Source organism: Patagioenas fasciata, chromosome 3, assembly GCF_037038585.1.
Source record: "Patagioenas fasciata isolate bPatFas1 chromosome 3, bPatFas1.hap1, whole genome shotgun sequence".
Lineage (NCBI taxonomy): Eukaryota > Metazoa > Chordata > Aves > Columbiformes > Columbidae > Patagioenas > Patagioenas fasciata.
The window spans coordinates 44759152-44784719 of record NC_092522.1 but is presented as its reverse complement, the minus strand read 5'-3'; the positions used below and the strand labels follow the sequence as shown (position 1 = coordinate 44784719).

The following is a 25568-nucleotide window of genomic DNA, read 5'->3' as shown; positions in this document are numbered from 1 at the left end:
TAATTTATGTTCTTTGAGAAAGGCTTTTCCTATTTTCTGCTGATCCCTAAATGAATAATTGCTGTTCCCAAACAATGAAATGCCTTTGATCAAAAAGCTAATATCTTCAAGCAGTTTGGAGCATTTAAACTGGTAGTTCCTGGTAATGCTTTTCTTTCTCTCATTAAAAAGCTCTAATTGTACCTTCCATCTTCCCAGCTTCCTTCCTGTTTAAGAAATCTGTTGCAGCTCTTTCCTGTAATTGAGAGCTCTCAAGGCCCTTTCCCCTTCCTAAAATGTGGGTGCTCCACTGTTTCTCAGTTGTTACAGTTATAGTTCCCATGCTAGCTTAAATTTATTACACTATCAACTTATCTTGGCTCTACTAAACTAATTTTTCAAAAGGTTTTTGGTGTTCACTTTATTTCAGTTCTATTATTTCTCTAAAAATGGCATACCTCTAGGCTGCTACCATAGCATGTGTTTCATACCTCATCAACTGCCCTATAACTTTTTCTTCTGCCTAATTCTTCCACTTCAATATAGCTGTCTCCGGATAAAATTTTTTGGATTTTTTTTTTTTTTTTTTAGTTTACATCTATTTTACAGGCCAGCATTAATGATTAGAAATAACAGGCTTAACCATAACCAAAAAAGCGTAGTTCTATCAGACTAAATAAAAAATCAATTAGGTGACTGGTTGGATTAAACACGACACACCATCTCATAGAATACAAGGAAGAGAGTTTTGCAAATTGAGACTAATTTACAGAACTCACTTAACCCATTGCAGAGGTAATTTATAAGCAGTGTCCTAAATCTCAGCTACGTGACTTGAAATTAAACAATATATTAGACCAGCCAACTCATGTATACATTGCGTTCGTGCTGGTCTGACAGAGCTCAGGACAAGCACTGCTGAATGGTACCCGCTCAGCAGTTCCACAGCACAGCACTGCTTGCTGAAACTGTGTTCCCTGGCCCTTGCATGGCTGCCCAAAGGAGAAAAGAGCTATGACCAAAACACAGAGGAAGATGGACATCCAACTTGTTTGGCTTTTGGTGGTGGTGGTGGTTTGGTCCTGTTTGTTTGTTTTGAGTTTAGTTTGTCTGGTCTTTTTTAAACATGAAGAAACATGTTTTTAAGACTGAGAGGGGAAAAAAAATAGAGATAAGCTGCATTCACATACTTACTTTCAGCAACTGTTCTTGAAGAGGGAATTGCTACTTTGACCAGTTTTCTGGAACAACAGACTCAATTACTGGCCTTTAAATGGTCCTGAGTTTGGGGACATCATGGCTGTCAGAAGTTTCCAGGTAAGCATGACACAAAATCAATGTTAGTCTCCTAAATCGTGCTTGAACAACATGATGTTGTTCTGTAACACAACCATATTTTCTACTTCCAGTCCAGAGCAACAAACCTGTAGCACAAGCAGAGCAGCTGGACTCCATCTGCAAATGCTGACCATTGTAACTATGTCTTGTGGCCTGTCCTTTTAGAACTCATGATAAATTTTTTAGATGATCTATCAACGACCTCAAAAGATGTGTGTAACATGCAAGGCCTAAGTATTTCTGTAGAACTATATTTGACCCCAGGCACAAAACCAAAAGAGATGAGTCACTCTGCCTCCACCTTTCATTAAAACAGAATTCTGATTTGTTCTATTGAATAGATGCCTTTACAAGTATGAAAGAACTTGATAAAATTGTTTAAAAACACCCCCTTCTACAATTTGGATAGTAGGAACACAAAAATACTACTAACTTAGAAAAGAAGGGAATAGAGAACAATGATTGAAATTCTGTTTTTTTCTCTGAAGAGTATGGAAGCAAGGAGGATTCAACTTGAAATGATTACTGATGAGAGCAATTAGAAAAATCAGGAGAGGATAAAGGGGTGGGAAGAAAAGCAGAGGTGGAATTTGTGTAAACAAACCATTAATGGGCACGTTTAGCCCAGTGCCTTTTCTCCATTCATAAAATATTCCCTGTTCTGGAAATAAAGTAGTTCAGTCAACAACTGGGCATTTTACTATATACTTATTTTGTTTAAGATCTGCAAGCCTTTCCTCCCATGAGTCTAAAACTTTAAAGAAGAGTCTTGACAAAAAGGTAAAGAGTCTACAGAGGTCTACAGGTCTAAAAAGCATTTCCACATTTTAGCTATCTCACAGCATCAGACAAGCATATGGGGTGCCGATATCCATAAGAACCCCACATGCATGTACTAATTTGGTATTTGGCTCTGAAGAGAAAGAAAAATACAAGCTAATAATAAACTACTCTCTCAATATTATCAACAAGCCTGTTACATATTCAGAACCCAAGTTAAAAGCTGTGCACCAGTTTTAAATGGCTAACTCTCATGCAATTTGTGACAATTTAATGCATAAAATAAATGTTTGCATGTATTGACGGCTAAATTGAGATCCAAACAGGTATACTGAAATACCTGAAATGCGTATATCTTGCTGATGTTTGTGTATCAACACTACATACATAGCTCTTGTAGTACAAAAGATTACAGACCCTTCTGTAGGTCTGTAAAAAATAAATAAATAAATAAACTATTTTAAGAACAGCTTTTTTATTTTGAAAGTAGTTTGTCAAAATCCCTCAAAGGTGAATATTTCAGGAAGGGCTGAGGTGGTCAAATTGTCTGCTGCAAATACCCCATGTCCGGTTGTTTCCATGAGATACAGTGCAACCAAATTTTCAGCAATAACTCAAACCCTTCATAGACATTACATTATTCTAACAGCGAAACACTATTCAAATACCTACCAATCCCACTTGCCTGCTCCTACACTCAAGCCCTACCAGGCCTTATAGTAAAAAATATTATCCTACAAAACGTGTTTTTGGGGAAGGGAGGTTAATACTGATTTCCTTTTTTTTTTCTTAGTATTCTCAATGCTTTCCAATTAGTTTGTCTCCACTGTTGAAGTCTTGGCAATCTCTATGTCCTCCTTCCTACAAATAAGGCAGTATCTTGTACATAATTTCTCTGTGCCATCTACCTGGAGTCCTGAAGAGTCCTGGGTTTCCGCTCTGTTCCTCAGACACCAAACTCACCAGCCTTCATCGTCTGACCTCAGGCACCTGCTGTAACAGCTCTGCCTATTTCCCACTGTGGTCTACACCCTTGCTCCGTGGAGGAAGCAGCATCTACTCCAGTGATCTTCCCTAACAGAGGAAACAAGTAAACCAAGAGCACCCCTGCTGAGATCTTCCAACCCCATGTCAAAATGAAATGAATGCTGTGTGGGAAGCAAAATGGCAAGGTGCACGGCAGGAATGCTGGGCTTTGTGCCTTCAAAGCTGCCAACATCCTCTGGCCTTGGGGACTGCTAAGTCTGTGGGGCTAGGATCAGGAAAACAGAGTAACTCCTGCTGGCTTACATGCTTGTTTTGGAACACGAAGGCCCACTCTCCAACTGCAAAGACTAGAAAGCAGATTTTTAAACAATGAACTCAATTTCTGACCATTACCGTGAAGCTCAGGAACATCCTATAACAGGCTCTGCGAATGCATACAGCAGTGTAATACTCATCACACATTTGAGTGCTCTTATTTCCTATTAAGAGATTGTTCTTGATCCTATTATTCCATTGTAAGTATTTTGATAATTTCTGAAAATTAGTTAGTATCTATGGTCTATTTATTTGCATAGTGATAGATCACCAGTCACAGTAAGCTGCATGGAACTACCTTTCCTTCCTATGTGGTTAACTTTTTAATTTAATGTCTCTTACTTTTTTTTTGTCAGGAACACAGGTGGCAGGAAATAATACTAGAACTTCTTTGGGACTTTTTCAATGTCAAAGGGGTACGCTTTTTAGAAAACCTGTTCTAGAAAACGTAAAATTTTTAAGTCTTAATTGTCACATTTTCAATGTTTTCCAAAAAGAAGCTTTCAGTTCTTCATTCTGCTCAGAAATATTTTTATTATTATTATTATTTAAATTAAAATCTGACAGTTTTGGTTTAGAGAAGACTGAGAATTTAGCTTTTTGTTCTAAGTCAGAAGCATTTCAAATTCTTGTGGCATGTGTTGTTTTGCTGGCTCTAGAAAAAACAAGAACTCTTAATAACTTTTTTGTTGCTTTTTTTAGATAGCTAGCTCCCAACATGCAGTAACAACCAAGAAATGAAAGCTTAGTTCTTGCTATTCTGCTTCTCTTACCATCGCAAACACCCAGCATCCTTGACAAATAGAAATTACACGCATGCAGAGAGACTACACAGATAAAATGGACTCCTCAGTGTGTGTCGTGATCATTCACTTCAATAAACATGTCCAAGCTGAAACAAACACTCAGACAGGCCCATACCAGGCAGCTGCTCAGGAAAAAAGCTCCAGACAATTCAGATGCAGACTAGTTCCTTGAGTGCAGCTCACTGGCAGTGAGGTGAGGCTCCTCAGACAACAACCCACTAACATGGAAAATCGTGACGTTATAGCGACATTTGCTATTACAAAGTGTACGTATACTGTTTGATAATATTACCATGCAAAACTACTCTGTGGATAATTTGAGCAGCAACAGAAATAAAAACAATTACAACTATTAGAATTTATTCCTTGTGTTCCTTTAGCATAGACAAGTCTGCAGTTTTCTAATGCAACTGCCATGACAAAGTCTTTTTCCTCATAGCCAACAGAATTAGGAACTAAATCACAAGCATTTGGTAAACCCTGCTAACTTGATTTCTTACTTAAGGGGCATATTCCCCATGGAATTATTTCAGTTTTCTTTTTTCTTTTTTTTTTTTTTAACTTCTGCTCAACTATATTTATCTGGCTGTAAAAATGTCAGATTGAAATCTGCAAATACAGCAGCCACTGTCTCTTTGCATGCAGTTCATTTGAATATTTCAAATAATTCTAAAATGGGTAGATTTAAACACAATAAGATACAATTTCAGGTACTAAAGTGGTAAAATTGAAGCAGAAAGAAATTATGTTGCTTGAAAAGTCACAAAATGAGATGATGTTAGCAAATGTATATGTTTACACTGCATTACAACTAACAGGATACCTTTAAATTACATGAGTGGAGCATCTCCCTTATGAGGAAAGGCTGAGGGAGCTGGGTCTCTTTAGCTTGGAGAAGAGGAGACTTGAGTGGTCACCTCACTAATGTTTACAAATATATAAAGGGCGAGTGTCACGAGGATGGAGCCAGGCTCTTCTCGGTGACAACCAATGATAGGACAAGGAGTAATGGGTTCAAACTGGAACACAAGAAGTTCCACTTAAATTTGAGAAGAAACTTCTTTTTAGTCCAAAACCCACCTGGACACATTCCTGTGTAACCTCATCTGGGTGTTCCTGCTCCAGCAGGGGGATTAGACAAGATTATCTTTTTAGATCCCTTCCAATCCCTAACATTCTGTGATTCTGTGATTATTTGTATCTGTACTAGCAATACTTGTTACATGTCTACATTACTTCCTATATGCACATGATAAATAATTACCAGTCAACCAAAAACCTGTCAACATATACCAGTGTACAATGCCACATAAATTAAAAAGTGTGGAGTATGCATTAAAAATATCCAAATGTAATCATATTAGTATCTGTTGTCTCTATTTATAAAAGAATTACAGTACCTGCCTAACTACAGTCTTGCACAGATATTCTTTGCAAACTTTCTGTTCCTTTCCGATCAACCATGTATTAAAAACCCAAACCTACCAACATGTATTCCCAGCTTTAGGATTACATCATGCTCATACAAAATCATACTTACAAATCCTAGCTACTATTGCAAAGTAGTGATTTTTGGCAAGACAATGGATATTTTTTGGACTCAAGGGTTCTGACTTTAGAGGAACCAAATTGGGTTTATTTTCTTTTTGTCTTTAAGCGGGTGTTCACTTCTGGGGTAGTTTCCAGAGACAATTTACTAAGCATATCATGAAAGAGATTTCACATTGTGGTAAGACCACTACTAACACTCAACAAGAACTTCATGCTGGGACTTCATTTGTCTTCACCTATGCACTTCCTCCCTTCATTCTTAACATAAGCAACAAATTTCCCTCCTGTCTCAGAGATTAGTGACAGAAAACATAATAACAGCTCTTTCTTCTCTGTACCTCAAAGTGCTCTGTGAAAAAATGCCAATGTGATTTAAACAGACAGACTTGTTGTCATAGATGTACCTCATAAACTGATGGAGCCAAGTAGTACACTTTGCTTCCTAATTAATACAATTACTTAAAATACTTTATTTCACTAGTTCTAATCATTGCTATGTGACATCAATAGTACTTCTTTTTAAGAGATTTACAAAAGATAGCAAGGAAGGAAAACCATTTTCCCAGAACCCTTGAATATATTTCTGTATGGTCACTCTTCCTTAGGCATATTCTAAAAGGCTTTGATTATGCACATAACAGATTTTAGTGAACCTATGTTATTAATCACTTCTACAGATGGTGCTTATATCAGCTTAGAAGTCTGAGGGTTTTAAGCTGGTATATTATGCACTGCATCCATTGGAAAATATATATGACCTAAATATGCATGCTATGTATGTTTGTGTGTGAGTGTGTTGGAGGGGGTTATTTTCTCTGTTTTCTGTAAGTACTACTCATCATTGCTGCTGTAAAATATCATAACAAAATGCAATTATTAACTGGTGTTATGCTAGAAAAAAATGGCAAACTACCTAACATGAAGCTGTGCCAGACTGCAGAGTTGCTGCTAATTTCAGGTTGATGTGAGGCTGGTTCAGGGCTCTCTTTTCACCCCACATTTTCCATGAATGTTATATGTCCAGTGTCCACAGATCGGGTGACAAGGGTGGAAAATTCAGTAAATATGTGGCCATAGTGAAGGCAGCTCCTCTTAAAAGTACTCACACTTCAAAGGTGCAAGCTCGTTCCAACTAAAAACACTGGCAGAATTTTACATGCGAGGAGGATAGGAAAAAGGTGTAGGAAAGCAAAAGAAGTATTTTCATGACAAAACAACATAGGAGGAAAAGTTAGGAACAAATTTGTATCTGTGATCAACAAGCCCCAGAGCTATTTCTCGGGAAGTGTGCTGAGCTGTAAGGCCTTACAGAGCATTTGGCAAACGGGATCATCTAATTCAAACTGTGCACTTCATGTGAATGAACAACCAAGAAGATGAATGTTTCCAGCAATCTCCCATCTCACAACAAGAGAACAACTATTAAGACTTTTTGCCCATCAATGCATGACTTCTAGACCTATTTCTTTTGCAAATTTCTGTGAAAATAAGCTTTTCATATCTACTGATTTTAAGGGAACTGACATTTATAATGACTATTTTGCACAGAGATTACTTTAAAAGACTTTTCAATGGGTTTTCAGTCTATTTCAGTTTCCTAGAACAATTTTGCAAAATTGCCTCAGACTTTCTTCACTGTATTTTCTTCTTTTTACTAATGCTTCCAATTGCAATCACCCCTAAATTGAAAGGTAAACATATGAATACAATTTTTGTTGTTGTTTTGTTAGAAGGAAGCAATAACTTTTAAATGAGAATTTGTTGTTCTCCATAAAATAACCAATGAAAATACTTTCACATTTGGAAAAGCTTTTAATTTTGACAGTCACTTCTTAAAAGTCTGATATTAACACACGCCTTAAAATGAAAATGGAGAGCACAATCATCTTGCAGCATTAACATTATTGGAAACAGTTCTTCATTTCTTTCATTCACTCTAAGTGAACAAGAGCAATGAGTTCTTATTTGATCCCAGCCCACCACAGCTTGTCACACGGCCATTCTGAGCTTCACAACTGCAATGCTGTCACTAAACTGATTTTCCATAAAATACAAAAGTTCTGTCAAGTTTTAAGCAGCTTAAGAGCACCCTTCTCTGGACATAGTTATAATCCCAGTGATGTGGTCAAGACAGGCAAACAGCAACAGGAGGTGAAGGTATGCAGACAACACTCAGATATCCACTTTGCTTTCTGAAATGGTAAAGCATACAATGCAGCACTCATTAATCAGTTAATTACCTCACTACTTTGAAATGACTGTATGTCCAATCTGATGGTGTGACTTAATCAATCCTTTCTACTTACGAGTTTAAAAGTCATGAACATGATAACAGTAAGTAAGAAAAGCAGCCTTCTCCTTAAAAATACCTACTCCCAAAAGCCCAGGAACATTTGAATGTAAATCAGTCACTCTGAAAAAGTGATGAACGGAAATAACACACAGGAGAGACTGGTGTTTTAACTTCAACTATTCATTTGGGCATAGAGGATTATTAACTCTATTCTCAAAAGTTCTGCTTTGAAAAGTTAAACTGTAAAGATGGCAAGTCTCTGCCCATATTTGCCTTTCTGAACAGGCACAGGAGAGGGAAGGAGCCGGCTTCTGTCCTTCGTGTACTGACAGAGATCTTTTCATCAAAGCATTTTGCTAAGACTGGAACCTCATCAAGGCAGTGAGCTTGCAGTTTTAACATGGAAGACTCTGCAAATAACAAGTGGCTGATTTGGCGTAAAGAAATCAGCACTGATTCTACTATTGAATTATACCTGTATGAAAATGCAAGAAAAGAGGGATAAAGGAATGGAAGGGACAAGAAAGTAGGAACTTGTCATGAACTCAGCACTGGAGACACTGGAAGAGAGCAAAGCAAAACAAAACAAACAAAAAAAATCCCACAAAACCAACCAAACAACAACAACAAAATCCATAAAATTAGAAGCTTGGGAGAAGGGAATTCTAGCTTGTCCCAGACAGTTAATTTATAATTGAAAAGGCATCAAAAATGGAAATGCCAAAATCCTTGTATTCTTGTATTTACCTATAATGTAACATTACTTCGCTTCAAATGATTGAGGTGTTATGCTTTTGTGGGATTTTTTCCTGTCAATCCAAGTAATTCAGCTTTCTCTTTTATCTTGTATTTCAGGTAGGTAATCTCCAGTACTGAAGTGGATAAACCTATCAACTTTTATCACATGCAGCACTGAAAAGGCATCAGATGCTAACAACTCATTACTCAGCTGGGAAAGATCAAAACTAATGACAGATGAAATGCTCTCTCTTGTTATTAGTCCCCTGAGTCATCCCATTCCCACTGTGCTGCTCTTTATTTTTTGCTGCCTGCCTCTACATAACAAGCCATACTGTTGTTGCAGGTAGCTCCTGTGACTCACACCTTGGGCTCACCCACCTGTCATTTGTGAGTGAGATGAACTACTATGGCACTGCTTTCCTCTGGAGTCTCTAACTACATTTGACCAGGCTACTGGGACTGCCAGTCTGCTTTTCAGCAGGGTTGTTTTGTTGTTGTTTTTTTTTTTTTTTTTAATGTTTAAACATATAAATGCTTTATTTTTACCAAACATACTACTATTAGTGCTCGAACAGAGACTGTTGATTAATGATTATATGAATACATTTGCAAGTGCAACAACTCATTATCTTAACAATTTTCCCAGGTAGAAGAGAAATAAGCATTTTCTGATATCAGTAAAAATGATTAATAGAAATGGCATATGATGGCAATAGTGTTTCTAAAAAATGGGAAAATGCAATGTTTGTATGCAAAAGGCACAATATCAACTTCATATCTAGGAATGAGAAAAAACTAAAGACTTCATATGGATTATATTTCCCTGGGAAAGAAAAATGAATCTTTTTCACTTTCTCCTTAACTCAAAGATGTTAAAAAAAAACACCTTTCTACTGGTCTCCTCCTATTTTTGTTGGTTCAAGCTGTGACTGCTTTCCATAATTATTGAGCCATGCGTCAGAAACAGCCAGTAACAACTAGTATGAACATACTTTCCTTGAATACTTTTTATTCTGTCTCTGTGTGCATTCTGTAATTGAACTTACATTTCTTGTAGTTCTCCCCTCTCCTTCAGTAAAAACAGCAGTGTCCTGCATTCACAGTTACACACCACTCAATTGGCACACTCTCCACAGATTTTATTCATCACCAACAATATCCAAGTACTGTACATATGTTAGTCTTCTAAAGCATCACGCTGATATTCTGTAATGGCCATAAGACAACACTATATCATTACATGTATCTTCAAGAAATATCCATATCGTGATTAGCTCACAAAGCTTTCAGCACTAACTCTGACCAACCCACTTGCCCACCCCACAAAAACTCCCAAAACAAATCCTCAGCTATTGCAGCGCCTTATCTGTAAACTGGGAATGTTTCTTTCTGCTTGAAAGCGAAGAGAAAAACTTTGGCATTTACTTGCTGTCTCTCCTTGGTAAAAATAAAAATGATATTTTGGAGCTCCTTCTAATCCCTATGATTCATATGTCAGACTCCCTACATTCATCATTTCAAGCAAGTTTTTTTATCCATTTCCAGGACTAATGGTGAACCATGTTCAAGGCAAATTACCTTCTTTTTATTCCTAATGCTCTAATCAGTGTTAGTAAAGAACACACATGACAACCTTCATGCAATTATTATTGTTGACTGGCAAGATGTCTATATGAGCTATCTTCTTCATTCCTCCAAAACATTCTAAAACCATGGAGAAAACAACAGCAAGCCCTTCTTCTGTTCATCAAAACGCACAATCACATGGAGAGAGCAAACTCTTCTGACTATTTTTTTCCTTGGAGCTTTTAAAGTTTCAAATCAAAGCCACAATATATATCTGATGAATAACATTATTACAACTTCACCTTGAGAGCACAGACTTTAGGCATTCATGGGGTCATGCAGTACTGCAGACAAGTCAGCAATCAACCACTGTTTTGAACAGATGGTTTCCGAAACCTGAGTGCCCGTGACTGTGCTCATCAGCATTAATCACAGAAAGTGACTTAGATCCATAGATAGGAATAACTAAAATTTTGGCATTAAACTGACAAATTTCCTGAGAACCATATAGGAAACTACTTGAGAGTCATCTTCAAGCCCAACTTTAGATGTGTGGATGTGTAACTATCCATAAAGCTACTGAGAAAACTGACTTATTCTCTCCTTCAATAAACTTCCAACTGACCTGACATGTAATCACTTCAGTTCAGAGATGGTTCAGGCTCTGCTAGAGTAGACACTTCTAGAACAATTCAGTTCTTAAAACACAACCTCTGGTGTGATCTTCACACTCGCAATCGTAATTTGTCCATAAGCAGACTATATTGTTCGTAATAAAAACAGATTATTCCACTCTCAAGCTCAAGAAACTATTACTCAAGCAATGATGGTTTATGCAATAGCATTGCTTATATGTTTAAGCAGTCAAGACTAAAGAATTACTAAGATTTCCAGCAGAATTTCCATTATATTTTAGATCCTACACTAGTAACTGTTAATCTAGAAAGCTTGTTTTAGCTGTTAGTGTACTAGGGTATGTAGGTATATTAATGTGTTTTCTGCAAAGCTATCCATGCAAATTTGTGTATTTGTTGCATCCAGTCTGAGCCTACTTGCAAGTAAGATTGTGGGTGACTCAGCTTGAGGTGAACCATCACTACAAAGACCATCTGCTACAGCACATTGTATGTTCTCTCTGTTCAAAGACCTAATTGCACTTACCCTCACAGGCTCTAGCTGGATGATGTAATTCAGCAAGCCTCTGTGAAGTCTAGGGTCTTTTACAAAAAACATTCTTGGCTGAAATTATAATCGGCATGCAGTGTCCTGCTACAATGGCCTCAGAAAGCAGTGAGCTAGTGTCAGGACAAGTCAGTATAGAATTATGCTGAAAAAGCCACGTGTAGTAGTTGTTTGACTAGCTGGGTATGTAGACTGTAAATACCCATTCTGCAACAGCAAATGATGCAGACATCGGTGTAAAATAAGATTTGAGTGCAATGAGACCATTAGCTCATCAGACTCAACAAGCTAAAAAAAGGAATCATTCTGGGGTGCTTAACATTTGTTCTTGCTTGTCGCGACATACTAAAGACACCACAGGTGAGTACAACATGTTGTAGGTCTGCAGGCAGTACAAGTCAGAGTAGCCAGCTCCCAAGGCCATACTTCCACTGATTCTTCTACATTAAATCCCATTTGGAATTAGACAAGGATGCTTTTTCCCCCTCCAATAATTGTTTATTTGTATCTATAAAAAGTCCCATCATTTGTGTTAAAGACTTTATAATATACTAAGTTGTACACCATAGTTCTTTGCATAAAATGAAGGTATAATTTTATACAGAGTTCTTTATCAAAAGCACTCACATGAGTATAATTAAATCATTAATGCTATAAAGCTAGGAAAAGTCTGTCTGCACCTAGGAACGAGTTATAGAATCAGGACAGGTGCTAACAGCTTTGTTTTTATCCCCTTGTTTTCAGAGATTTTTATCTTGGCATATATAATATATTGGTGCTCTGTCAAGGACTAGGGTATTTTTCACAATCCATTTCACCTCCTGCTTGTAGGTGACTGGAATGCTGTTACCCTAATTAGTTTGTGATTCGCTAGCTCTAGTGAATTTACACCAAATATAAACTTGCGTCAATTAAGTCAGTCTGAGAGCCTCTTGAATGTGGATAAAAATATGAACAGTAATTGGCACACATCTAGGGGTTAGTATTCTTTTTCATCAAATAGCTTGCAAACTCTTTTTGAGCACATTTTAATCTGGTAAAGACAATGAAATTATTTACTTTTGAAAGTTTTCAAGAAAGAAATTGAACAAAAATGATGTGTTTGAATTCAAGCAGCTTGTTCACAAAAATGAACATAAATATCAAGATCAAGCAACTTATTTTCTCGCTATGAATATATGAAATATAAAGCAATATAATTAATCCCCTTTTCAAAATTTCACAAGGTGAAATAATCTTTAACTTACCATTGCTTTTGTGTTTTTCTGAAGCACAACAATTTGTACAATTATCCATGTTTGAAATGTTTCACTTTGTGGATATTTTACTTGATAAAACACCTAAGGAATGACTCAGTAAACAATATAATCACATCATCCTATTTATTATAATCACAACATTCTATAAAAGGTTAAATTCAGATACCATTCCCTGGGCTGATTTAGCTAATATAGTCATTGTTGAAGAGATATGGTCAGTAATTCTGCATTAAAAAATGACTGCTTTTTCAACTAGGTTTTTACTTGCTGTTTTCAGAGGCGATACTATGAAATAAAAATGAAAATACCTCTCTTGCTTTGATAAAAATATGATTAAAATGCTAGCCCATATGACCCTTTTCTTACAGACAATTTACGGACAGCTTTACTTTTTACATGTTGTTTAAAGGACTCTTCCAGGTCTTCTCCAAGTACTTGCAGGAACGTGACTTAATTGTGGTGGTCCTACCCATTTCGCTTTCCCTCACAAACAAACAATTGCAAAGTTCCAGTTTTTATGGGATATAATCCTGGGCTGATGGCTAGGTATATAATACATGCTGTTATGCATACGCACACAGATATATATCTATGAGCATATAGACATTTATATGTATTTTTTAACTGGAGAGAATCGCTCATTATTTGGTCATTTTCATACGGATGCTTGTGTGGGTAATAAGAGTACCATAAGTCATCAGCCACTGCTTTATGCTTTAAGGAAGTATGTGCACTTACGTTTTCATTATTATCTTCATGGCCCTTAGAGAAAAATACTCTCATGTTTCCTAGCAATCAATGGTTTTGAGTTCAAGCTGAGATTCATTTCCTACATGTACACGAACTCCTAGCACATTAAAGAAAACCTGCTACTCTCAACACAAAAGTTTGAAGAGTTCAGATTCCATCCAGGATAGAGAACTGACAGGAAAGTTCATTAGTAGAACTAAAATGACAGTTATGCTGTTCTGGTGAGTTTTTTAGTCATGTGTAGTAAAAACTACTGGCTGGTATTTGAAGGGAAAATCTGCAAAGAGAAAAAAATGAACCCTGCTATGCTTTTTCTTTCCCCTTGCAACTGATAAAGTTAATGCCTCAGGTTATATACAAAAGTTGTTGTATCAGTGACTGCTGTGTACTACTGTACATATATTCTAATTTGAAAACCATAGCACACAAGGTAAGCCAGAGAATAACAATTGGTATGGATCATTTAATAGGATGCCACACTGTACTAACTTATGGGAAATAAAGGTCCATTCTTCAGAGGTTAGGGTTTGTACAAATAGTTTCTAAAATCATGACAACATTTTGTTCACGCTTAAGACTCTTTCCTTCTTTGTGCCAGACTAATTTACTAGCAAAAGCATTCCTAAGGTTGAAAATTAAACTATAGAATACTTCTTGCTGTTCTGGACAGTACAAACTTGTGTAAATACTTTCTATGTAAGGATCACCTTTTTAATTACAGAAAATGCAACTCTTTACAGAGCTGACCAGAGTATGGAAAAAGTAGGTTAAACAAAGGCACTTATTTCAAAGGAAATCCATATTCGTTGGTAGCACAAAAAGATACATATCCACATAAAAATGCATAAATATATATAAAATACGTAAATAAATGAATAAATATAGTATACTAGTCAATTAATAGATGGACAGATTTTTTTTCTTATAGCAGTACTGACTTGGATTAGTTATGAAGTTTACAGCTGCTTTGCAAACCACCACAGACATCTCAGCCTTAGCTTCTTGGACACAGGCAGTCAGCTACAAAAGCAGATCATAAATGTTGTCTTAAATGTCTACAGCCACAATTCAGTATTTGTTGCAGAGTGATGATTTTCCTTTTGTGCTGCTGCAATGACAGTCCTTATCTTCCTGAACTGACCTGTACACTAAACTCATTATACTTCCCATGAGCACAGGCTAAAAATCAGATCTGAAATGCAGAAACTCTGCAATAAAAATATTATCATCTTCAGATAAGTGACTTTCTGTAGAAAATTAAGCATTTCCTTCTCTTAATTTACAGGACAAAACCATCTCTGTATAAGCCCACTCCAACATGAGAGAGACATATCAAAAATTCTATAATTCAAGGAACAGTCAATGTCTCCTCCAGAATAGATGAGTATGAATTCCCCATAGCACTCAGTTAAAAGTGTTTGCCATTTCAGCATCCCCTTACATAAGGTAAAGTGGAAATTTTAAATAGTATGAGATTCAATTTGACTCTTACCAGAAAAGACACTGGGGATCTTGGAAAGAAAACTTTTGACTGTACGAATAGGAATCCCATTTTTCTCATCTTGCATGCGGGCTATGACATCTTCCATCTGAAATCAGAGAAAAAAAAAAATGAATCAACAGATCCAGAAATATTTCTTAAAATGAATTATCCAAGAAATCCTAGATCAGTATCTCAGAATGAGATATTTTTACTGAACAGGCTAAAAAACTGGACAACAGTAAAAAAAAAAGTGCTCAAAGTCTCTTGAGAAAGAAATAGCAAGGCAGAAGAGGTTTAGTTAAAGTAGTTAAAAGGAGTTAAAAGAAAAAGTTAAAAACCATTGCTGGATGTAGAGCTTCATGTTTGATTGTACTTCTAGTATTGTACCAAATACAAAGGAAAATAGACTCATACAGCCTTCCAGGGGACTGATATAGTTCTCAAAAAGACTGTTCAAAACAAAAACAGAGTTTTAGGTTCAAAGCAAAAATTCCTTCTTTAAGAGGACATAATGTATGGCATAATGAAATGTTACATCCCTGGAGACAGCAGAGCCAGAAAGGTAGGATTTCTTGTAGTTAATGGAATGGGGTAGCAAAAAATGTTCAAAATCAATTTGCTGTATTTTTTTCATATTTTTACATTAGCTATTTTTTTTGCAACTCAGTTTTTTAGGCTAATTTGGCTCATACATTTTACAAATTATGCTCAACCCAAAGGTTCACTTTCATGTGAACTATGAACAGCAAGCCCGGTTACTTGAAAATGCAAAGAATATTTAGGTTGGCTGGTTTTATTCTCAAATATTTCATTATTTCAGTTTACACATTAGATAACTCCCATCTTTCTTCTTTGATTATTTAACTTCTCAAAATATTCAATGGTATTGTGATAAAGTGAATTACAACCATTCCTGATTTTTTCTTAAATCACCAACATACTCCATATGAAAAACTGTGTGACAGAGCATTTAATATTTTATTAGACACATCTTTTAAAAAAAAAAAAAATCTATCTCACCTCTGTTCCCCCAATATGTTCCCAAAGAATTCATTAAAAGTTTTTGGCTGGGTTGTGTTAAGAAAAGATACAAACAGACAAAGTTCTGTTCTACACCTTTTTTCCACTGAAGTCTGATGACCCAAATCAGCAAAGAGCAAATCAGCATTAGTTGCAGCTGTGAATTAATTGGCCCAATGGAGGAGTTGTCTAGAACCAGGAAAAGCAGCTGGGGTCACCAGTGGTATACATAGGGAAACAGAACAAAAATCCATACCAAAAAGGAAAACAAATCAATTAGTTCATCTGCTCATGAAAAACTTGTTTATACAGAGAGTGCCTGGAGGCCCACGTGCTCCATGTTCTTATGGATCAGACATTAACAACGCAAGGAACACAAATCCAGTGGCATAGTCCAAAATAGAAAGTACACACCAGAGGTAGATATTGTTATTACAGCACATGGCCAGATGTAGAACACTGAGTCTATTGCTCAGAATTAAGGAATATACGAATGCAACAGAAGAAACAAACGTTCATTGTAATCACTTTCATCTGCCAGGGAATTTAATTATTTAAACAGAAAAAGGCTATTAATAGTGTTCTGAATAAATTGTCAAGCACACAAATGGTTGTCTATGAAAAGGCATCTGTCCCTACATTTATTATCCATATAGTCAGAGAAAGCTCATTTTAACTCCTAAATTCAGCTGGCAAACTCTCTTATTGAGCCCTTTAATAAATAAGATGGCACTCTAATTCAAGTTAATATCTTTGCTTTAAACAATAAAGTAAATTATTATCATATGTGCATGGGCCTTCTATGGAAACCAACAGAAATAAATTTGATTATAAATTCCACATATACATCCTAAGCTTATAAGAATATTGCTAGAACTTCATAGTGTGTAATAATGTGTGTTACACTTGGACAAAGTTTAGAAGACAATTTAGAAGGCAACATGATAAAGGTGTATTTGCATTATAATAAGGATTACTACAAATGTAGGACACAGTCCTGGAACATAATATTACTGGTAGTGATATGCAGTTACCTATTTCTCAGGAACACACACAAGTGTTTCACACCTGGCATTCCTAGTGTTGTCAGTAATTCTTCTTTGGAGAGTATATGGAATAAATTGTTAACTGACACATATGCTTTCCTAAACTTGCTTCATGGACAAGATTTAATCTAAATGGTATCAAGCCTAACTCTGATAGGGACTGTAGCTCTGGGGGAGTTCTCTGGTTTTGATCAGCAAAGTGAGCTCCAGGATGCCTGCACTGCAAAATTACACCTTCCCCTGCACGTCTAGGTCAGATTATTGTTCTATGTCAGGAGCAAACACCCACTGTGCAAAAGGAGCTCATACTCCAGGCAGCATCACTGAGAACTGCCTGGTTAATTCAGTGTTCAAAGATTACTGCATGAGCAGGAATGTTCTGAAACAAGATACAACACAGCAGCAGACTCCTAATTAGTCACAGCTGACCTGCAATTCTGTATGTTATCTGTTAGACTACAAAATTCTTATTTATCTCATCCCTTTTTGCACAGAAATCTGAAAGGTCACTCTTGGTTTGTGGTCATCTTTAATATTAAACATAAGAACTCAAGAAAATAAAAAGCACAATAAAAAAAAAAGCTTCAATTAAAGATTCAAAATCATCTAATTCAAAATATGCAGTTGCACAATTTAACTTTCAATATAGATAATCCCTATTTCTATCTTTGTTGCTATAAATTCAGCAAATGTATAATCTCTTTCACTGAAAAAACATCTCATTTAATTATATTTGAGAAGCAGCACTCAAGCCACATCTCTGTCATTTATCAACAATGACCTAAGACAATGAAAAGGGCAGAATAGTTTAATTAGAATGATTAAAGAAAATATTCATCTAATTTTGCTCAAGAAGTCTAATCTGGGAAACACAAGCTGCTTCCCAATACAATAATTTTCCTGCCTCATGGATCATTGTTTGCTTCTGAGTCACCTGACCTGATGCTCAAAAGTGAAATATAAGTTACTTCACCTCAGAATTAGGCCTTCACAGTTATTATGTACTTACCTGGCTGAACCTGATGGGCTCTGATCATACAATGGAATCTTTTTTAGCCCTAAGCCTCCGAAAAGAACTCAGAGAAAACAAATCTACAAACAAACCGGCCTCTTGATCACTCTGCAAATGAAGGTAATGTGCTTGAGAAAAGGAAGTTGTATAAGCAGATCCTTTAGCTTTTCAGTCATAATTATATACAATTAACAGGGAAAATGTAGCTAGAAGAAAGTTCATAGTGCAGCAAGGATTGAACAGGAGCATTTCTAAATAAATGTATACTTCAAAAAAATGTGCCATTTGTTTACCAGTGAGGCAATTCTAACCCTGACAAAAACTCACTAACATTCTGACCCATAGGCAACTCAGACCAAACTTAAAATACTGATATTTAAAACTTCACTCATCTCCTTGTGAAGATAATCTGCAGTCTTCATCTTGATAGGTAAGGGCTCTATTTCAAACACTAACTTTGCAACAACAGTGACAATGCATCTTATATGAAGCAAACAGAAAGAGGATAGTGATATCCTGTAATAGAAAAGCAAGAGGATACAAGAACAATTGCCTAATAATGACCTCTGCATCTGCTCCAAACACACTGGAAGCCGGGCATGGAGATGTGTCTCGCGCCAGGGAAAGAATCCACAAAGTCCATAGGAAATCCACAGAGCCCATGGGGAAGGGAGAGGAAAAGTTATCAAATAGGAAGTGAAGGTGGTTGTTCTCAGTCGTATATTGCTAAAAGTCCATTGAAGGACTGTGCTTATTAGGCTTCTCTTCTCCTTTGACATGATCATAAGAGGTTTCTGCCATATGGGGTACAATGCACCTCTTCTATCCTTAATTATCAGTCACTACCCAAAGGTATCTGACGTTCTTCATTATTGACAGTGGAATTCTTGACAATAAACCAGGACTAGTATACTTACCTACTTACAGGTAGGTGAAATGAATACAACTCCGAGGAGCAGTATTTTTATGCTTCCTTAGATTTCAGTGCCAGGTGGTTTGGGAAGCACCTGTTTTTTAAATTTCATTTCATTTCATTAAATTTCATTGCTAATCAACCACACATCTTGCAAAAATTATCCCCTTGCACCATAATTCAGCATCTCGGCTTAAGAAATGGGATTTTTTAATTAATTCCAAGACTACAAAAGTCAAAAGCTCAAAAGGTTTGTCAGTGCAGTACAAGAGTTTTTTCTTCCCTTAAAAGTAATTCTAAATCAATTCTATTAAAGATGGTCACTAGATACAAGGATTCCAAGACCAGAGAAAGAAAGCAGTGGTCTGAAACTAACTAAAATCCAAGAGATACATGCTAAAACTTTGAAGCCTTGACCTGCTTACACATTTACAGACATCTCAGTTCAATTTCTGTACTAAAACAAATTTCAGAGCCAAGGAATTAAAAGCATATCCAGGAATACTAGAATGAAACTAAGCATTATTTTGTCCTCAGTTATCGTACCTCAGACAAGAGAATCGCTCTTATGTTGATTGTACTGGGGTCTACCCACACTACAGCTTTGTTAATCCTGCTAAAATCTTTCTTCATTTTACCCAAATACAGGAGTGGAATAACCCAGTGGAACTAACTACAAACCTCATCCAAACTTGTTAACTAACTACAACAAGTTACAAGATGTGATCTTTTCTAACACTACACAACGAGCTTCCCGAGACTTTTTTTCCCCTTCCTACCTCAACATGTTAAAGTCTGAGGTCTTCAGCGCGGCTGGTCAGCAGGTTGCAGGAGGCTTCCCTTGGCCAGCCCTGTGCAGAAACCTATGTGAAGCAACATGGGATCAACAAACCCAGCAGGGAAGGAGAAAGCTGCAAGGTTCCTCACAAAGTAATGGCCATTTTTTCTGTTTTCCAACACACGGTAACTATACAGACAGACAGATATAGTCTCATCTTGTTAGGATTCTACTGATAATCAATTATTCCTCTTGTTTTCAACAGTACTTCTCTCTTGAAACTCCATTGTACTACATATGTTCTATCTCACACGCTGCCAATTATACTACAAATTGCCTGTTAAGACCTCCATCAGCTAGTAAGCTTGCAATTGCAGGATGCAGAAAATTTGTAGGAAAGTATTTTGCTGTGGTTCATTCATGCAAAAAAACCCAAAAACAACTGTATATTTACATGAATGGCTAAACTACCCCATTAGAGTTACACTTCAGGAGCCTCAGCCTCTCTGTCTTCCCATGTGAGCTGCTCTTTGCCTGGACTACACATGCCAACAATCGCTGCAATATCCTTCTTTAATTGAATCATCACAGTGCCACCTGAGAGCTGCTCAACTCAGTGATCCAGGGGGCTTTTTTCAACTACTCAAGCTGCATCACAGAGAAGCAAAAAGCACAAAATCGACGAACTACAAATCCCGGGAGGCTGCACTGACAAGCACAGATACAGACAAACTGATTGCCAGATAAAATATTTCAGTGTTGCTCACCAAACTAAAGCAAACAATTTTCAGGTCAGGAGTGCTGAGAACTCTTTTCCCAAATCAAGTGTGTAGAAATGAGATGGTTTGACATCTCTATTATCAACGATTTTAGCATTGCCCATTTTGTACAGAATGGGGTTATTTCAATTCTTCATTCCTACTTGGGATCAAAACAAAGCTTAAAACATTCACAAGTCCAGAAAAGTACATTTAGATTTTTGACTAAATTACAATGCTGAAAGATGGCTTAAAACATGCAAGGTTAACTGAACTGTTAGTGACAGTCATGCATGAAGTATCTGAGCTTGCTGAAAAAAATCAACAGGAGGAGTTCCTCTAAGCCAGCAATATTGCTTCTTTGGCCTACCAACACTGGAAACTGCCCTAAGTACTCTCTGATGAATATTAAATTAGAGAATAACAATGAAAAGAATACAAGATGACTGGTTTCATTCTTTTCAGAACATCCATTTGCTGAAGTAATGATATGACAATATAAAATCAAATGACAAATCAACATAAAAGCTGCCAACCATATTAAATGGATACAATCAAGATTGTTTGAAGAGCCTAATTTACTACATATACCTATGACGCTGGCATGTCTGCCTCATGTTCCTTCCCTTCTGCAGTATGAAGTCACTGGTGTGAGCAAATAGTTTATACTCTGCCCTCAAACAGAAACCTTTTGGAGAGCCAAAGATGTTCTGGTTTTGTATGTAGCATAAAACTATATTGAAGCATTATGTGTCATCACTCATGTCTGCATTTGTAATTATCAATTTGTGAATTTCTAATTAAGATTTAAGTTTAATTGCACTATTTATCTGTACTGTATCAGATATAGCAAATAGGTAATGTCGCAAATCGGTTGTAAAACAAAGGTGGTACTACATACACCAGCAGCCTGTATTTACACCAATTAAGTGGAGGGCAAGCTTTTGTCAGGATTAATTTAAGTTATTTTGAATTTATCTGAAAATTGCTTCCAGTTCTGTGGAATTATTTTTGAGACGTGAGTTTTTTCTGATTAGATGAATGGTGCCACTGGGCTCGTTCCTGCCATCAACACTGCATGTTCACCAGTTAACTTGGATCAATATGAAAGACTCTGCACACTTCGCTGATTTAGAGCTGTGGTTTTGAAATTATAACTTTAGGCATGTTCTTGTGTTACTTATGCATCTGAAATGCTTAATCAACAAAACCAGCAGTTTATTACAAATCATATTTGCTTTTCATTCCTATGTCTTGCTCATTTTGAGCAGTTATACCAAATTCTGGATATCAATACCCAGAGACGCATTGTCCTGGGGACAATGAGTGAACGTGCACTTACAGCAACACATCCAGGTTACTATAAAAGAAGCAGCAACTACCTTTCAGTAGTGCTGTCCTATCTGATAATAAAGTTGATGAAAATAAATCCCTTCTTAGATACGTTCTCTCAAAGCAGAAAAAAAAATAAAAGGCACAATCTTCATGTAAAGTTCACTGAAATCACATAGAATGGGCAAAATCAGTTAAATCATTGGCAGCTCAGATATTGATAACTACTGCATAACAAAGAATTATCTACAAAGCTACTTTACAACATTCTATCTGGGAGAGAGAGTATCCAAGGAAGAAATACAGTTTCAGAATTAAAAATTCTGAAAGAAAAAGACAAACAAACAAACATAAAATAAATGGCCTGCCGAAACAGAATTTAGTTGACGTTTTTGGAAACAAGTATAACTTAAAAGTGTGCTTTGAACTTCTGTGATTAACCTGTAAACAAGTGGCCTATTTGGAAGCTACAGTTGTCAGTGATCCCTAGATAAAGAATAGACAAAGGCTAATCCCCATCACATAAAACCATACAATATTGAATGGAAAATCTTGAAGATATCATATAGTGCATTTTGTGGATAGTGATTTATGCAAATAAGTTATTCCCTTTTTTCCCAGGGACTGCTGAATTTGAGCTAGTGGTTTGGTGCACCAAGATGTCACACAATATAACTTTTTTCTCTATCTCATACATTGGGTAAACTGAAGATCTCCCAGTAACCTTCCATTTCTACCACCATTCTACAGTGTCACCTGATTTATCTCCTACTGTGCCTTCTTTGGACAAGTTGAACTGAAAACAATTAATACTGCATTTCACCAGAAAAAAAGTGCTTCTTTATTCTAATTCACAAAAAATAGTGCAGGTTTGCTTCTGTCAGTATATTTTTTGAAGAATTTGGAGCGTCAGAACAATGTCAACAAACCTATAACACCACATGGGCTATTACTTCCAATTTTTTCATTTAGATTAATATTTGTCTCACCTAAGAGTCCTACAAATAAATATATAGGACGTACACCCAGTTCACTGCATGTATATTAACGCAATATGGCTGGACAGTGAACAGCAGATTGCAAGAGTTTCTAACAGCTACTCAACTAGTATTACAGAAAAACCATATAACTTTTGGAGAATATATCATACTGATTCAGCTTCAGAATTAAGAAAAAGTTATAGAAAAAGCTGAGCTAAGAGTCAGAATCTCTGTACTAGATCCAGTTGGATCAAACTAAGTAGCTTGAACATGGGTCTTAGAAACTTTGAATCACAAGTTTAATAGAGAGTTACTCTCAGAACAGAGAAGCTTGATCATAATAAAGTCATCTCTCACTTGAAAAATCCCAGCTCTTTTCGAAAAGCGTTTTTTCCATCACCAGTTTATCTGTTTTACCAGTTTAAAGGATGACAAGTAACAAGGTTTAACAATGAAAGCGCTACTGCAGATAGTCCTGTATCTGTCCCAGAGAGCACTTAGAAGGACCCATCTCACACTCCAAATATGCTAGAGATTAATAATTGCTAGAAGAAATGAGATACTTGCTGGAAAAACCGTATGTCCCTACGCAGAGGGATTACCCTGTAAGAGAGATCTACACTAATAAATTAAAATATAATAAATAGAGGTAATCTGCATGCACCTACTCATTCCAAGAAAAAAAAATACATTCGTGCTTTTGGCTGAATAGAATAAATACTCTACCTATCTACTCTTTACCCAGGCAAAACTGAAGGGCTGCAGGTGTCGTGTATGAATACAGTAAAACATGATTCTGTTCTGATGAACTGTCTCAAACTAGGTGAGACAAAACCTAACACATCAACAGTGATAAGATTTCTCCCTCATTTGGAAAAACTGAAGCAAGTTGCATTTAGCAGGTGAATCACTTGACTAGGACTTGGGAATCTTTGGTTTTCTTCTCTGCTTTACCACAAACCAACCTTTGGCAAGTCACTTTAACCTCCATTGGCTGTGAAATCTCAGATGCAGCTAAGGAGACCACCATTAACTGAATTACTTCCTAAATACTTTTGATGTGTTGGAGCATTGCAATGCTAGACAAAATTAAAGCAATCAGATTTTCAACAGATTGGAGTTTCTGTCAGCTCCAGAAAGTTGCAGAGTCATGACATATTTTTAGCCACCTTATCTCTCCTCTAATCAGAGGCATGAATCAAAGCCTACTGTAGTCAGGGAAAGAATTTCCTTTGATATTTTGGGAATAAATTATAGTATTTCTTGGCACTGGACTTCTAAATATTAAATACGTCATGACTGTCACAGCATAACTCCTCTTTTCCTATCAAAAGCTGAACTATTTCTAAAGTTCCAGAAATGAAATTTAAGATGTTGCATGTCATCTACAAATGCACAACACTGAATCATTTCTGTACGGCCCACCCTGACGACTAACTTCACATCTTGTGTGTCAGATGTCTCAAATCTATTTAATATATTAAACGTGACTGAGAAGCTAATTATTCTGAAGGACCACATTTAGAGACTTGTTTACTGTATGCCTATCTGTTCCATCTTTATCTTACAGCATCTCATTGCACTACATTGCATCTCAACAAAAACATGAGGATGAACTCATACACAGAAATTGTTTGAAATGGCTTTTTTGTGTTAGACAAAGCAGAAAGCAGGAAATAGTAAGGAGGACAAGGGAAAGATCCATCTTCATTATCCTTTTTAAAACTTAAAAATGCAATCCCATTCTGTGTAGATTTGTACTTTAGTTTATGGTCATCCCATACACTCTTATTAGAATTTATTTCTTCATACATAATCCTACTTAAAGACAATTAGACAGAATCTTCAAGATCTAATACTGAAAACCACAGCTAGAAAAATATTCACTGTCTCATAACATTTGGCAACAACTCCTCAAATTCTACATCCACACTTCCATTAAAATCACTGTTGCAAGTTCAGAGTTAATATAAAAATATGCTGACCAAAGAGGTCTGAGACTGGAAATTCAGAGTAAGTCCACTGACATCAGACTGAGGACAGCAGCTGGATTCTAAGTATAAATGGGTAAGAGTAACAAAATTATTAACTAGAATAACCTCTGAATGCTATTTATCTAGCATAGGTAATCATGATATCAGGACATCCATGACCCACCCAGTTCAAGAAAAGTGTCTTGAACATGCTAATACCTACAGTACATGTCTTGACTGCAGCCTAATATAAACTGAATTGAAGAGACTTTAGCTTCAGGATAAGATCAGGTTCCATTTCTAGTTGTTTTTGCCCTTGGAAACAGTTGTAAACTCCCAGAAGTAAACTTAAACCTTGGCATGGCTTTAGAAATTAGTTCTAAAACACCACTGAAAGTGAAATAAAGATATGTGTTTAAATTTTATTAGAAAAAGTAGACAGGCTGCTTACTTGTCTTTCTGCATTCATCAATCTTTATGGCAATCTTGGGTGACTGTTCTGAAATTATTAGCAATATTAGCTAAACTGGAATAATCTGACACATATCTACTTTTTAGTTCTTACTCAATTCACTGAATTTGGTACAATGTAATTAAAGGCCCTTTTCTCAAACGAAGTTTAGCTCTTCAACAAGTAACATTTGGTAATCTATCTTTAAAGTCAATCAAAATGACCTTCCCTTTTGAGGGAAGTTTTTGGGTTTTTTTAACCGTGCTGGACAAACA

The 25568-nt window shown here is 36.3% G+C and overlaps 1 protein-coding gene across 8 annotated transcripts in view; it reads right to left on the bottom strand.

Annotated features, from left to right (window-relative positions):
• Positions 1-25568, bottom strand: part of RGS7 (regulator of G protein signaling 7) — a 223312-nt gene that overhangs the window by 105397 nt on the left and 92347 nt on the right. For all 8 annotated transcript variants that reach the window (XM_071806235.1, XM_065835293.2, XM_071806237.1 and 5 more), the window contains exon 3: positions 15040-15136. In XM_071806235.1, coding sequence (XP_071662336.1) covers positions 15040-15136 — 97 coding nt within the window. The remainder of the gene's footprint in view (positions 1-15039; positions 15137-25568) is intronic.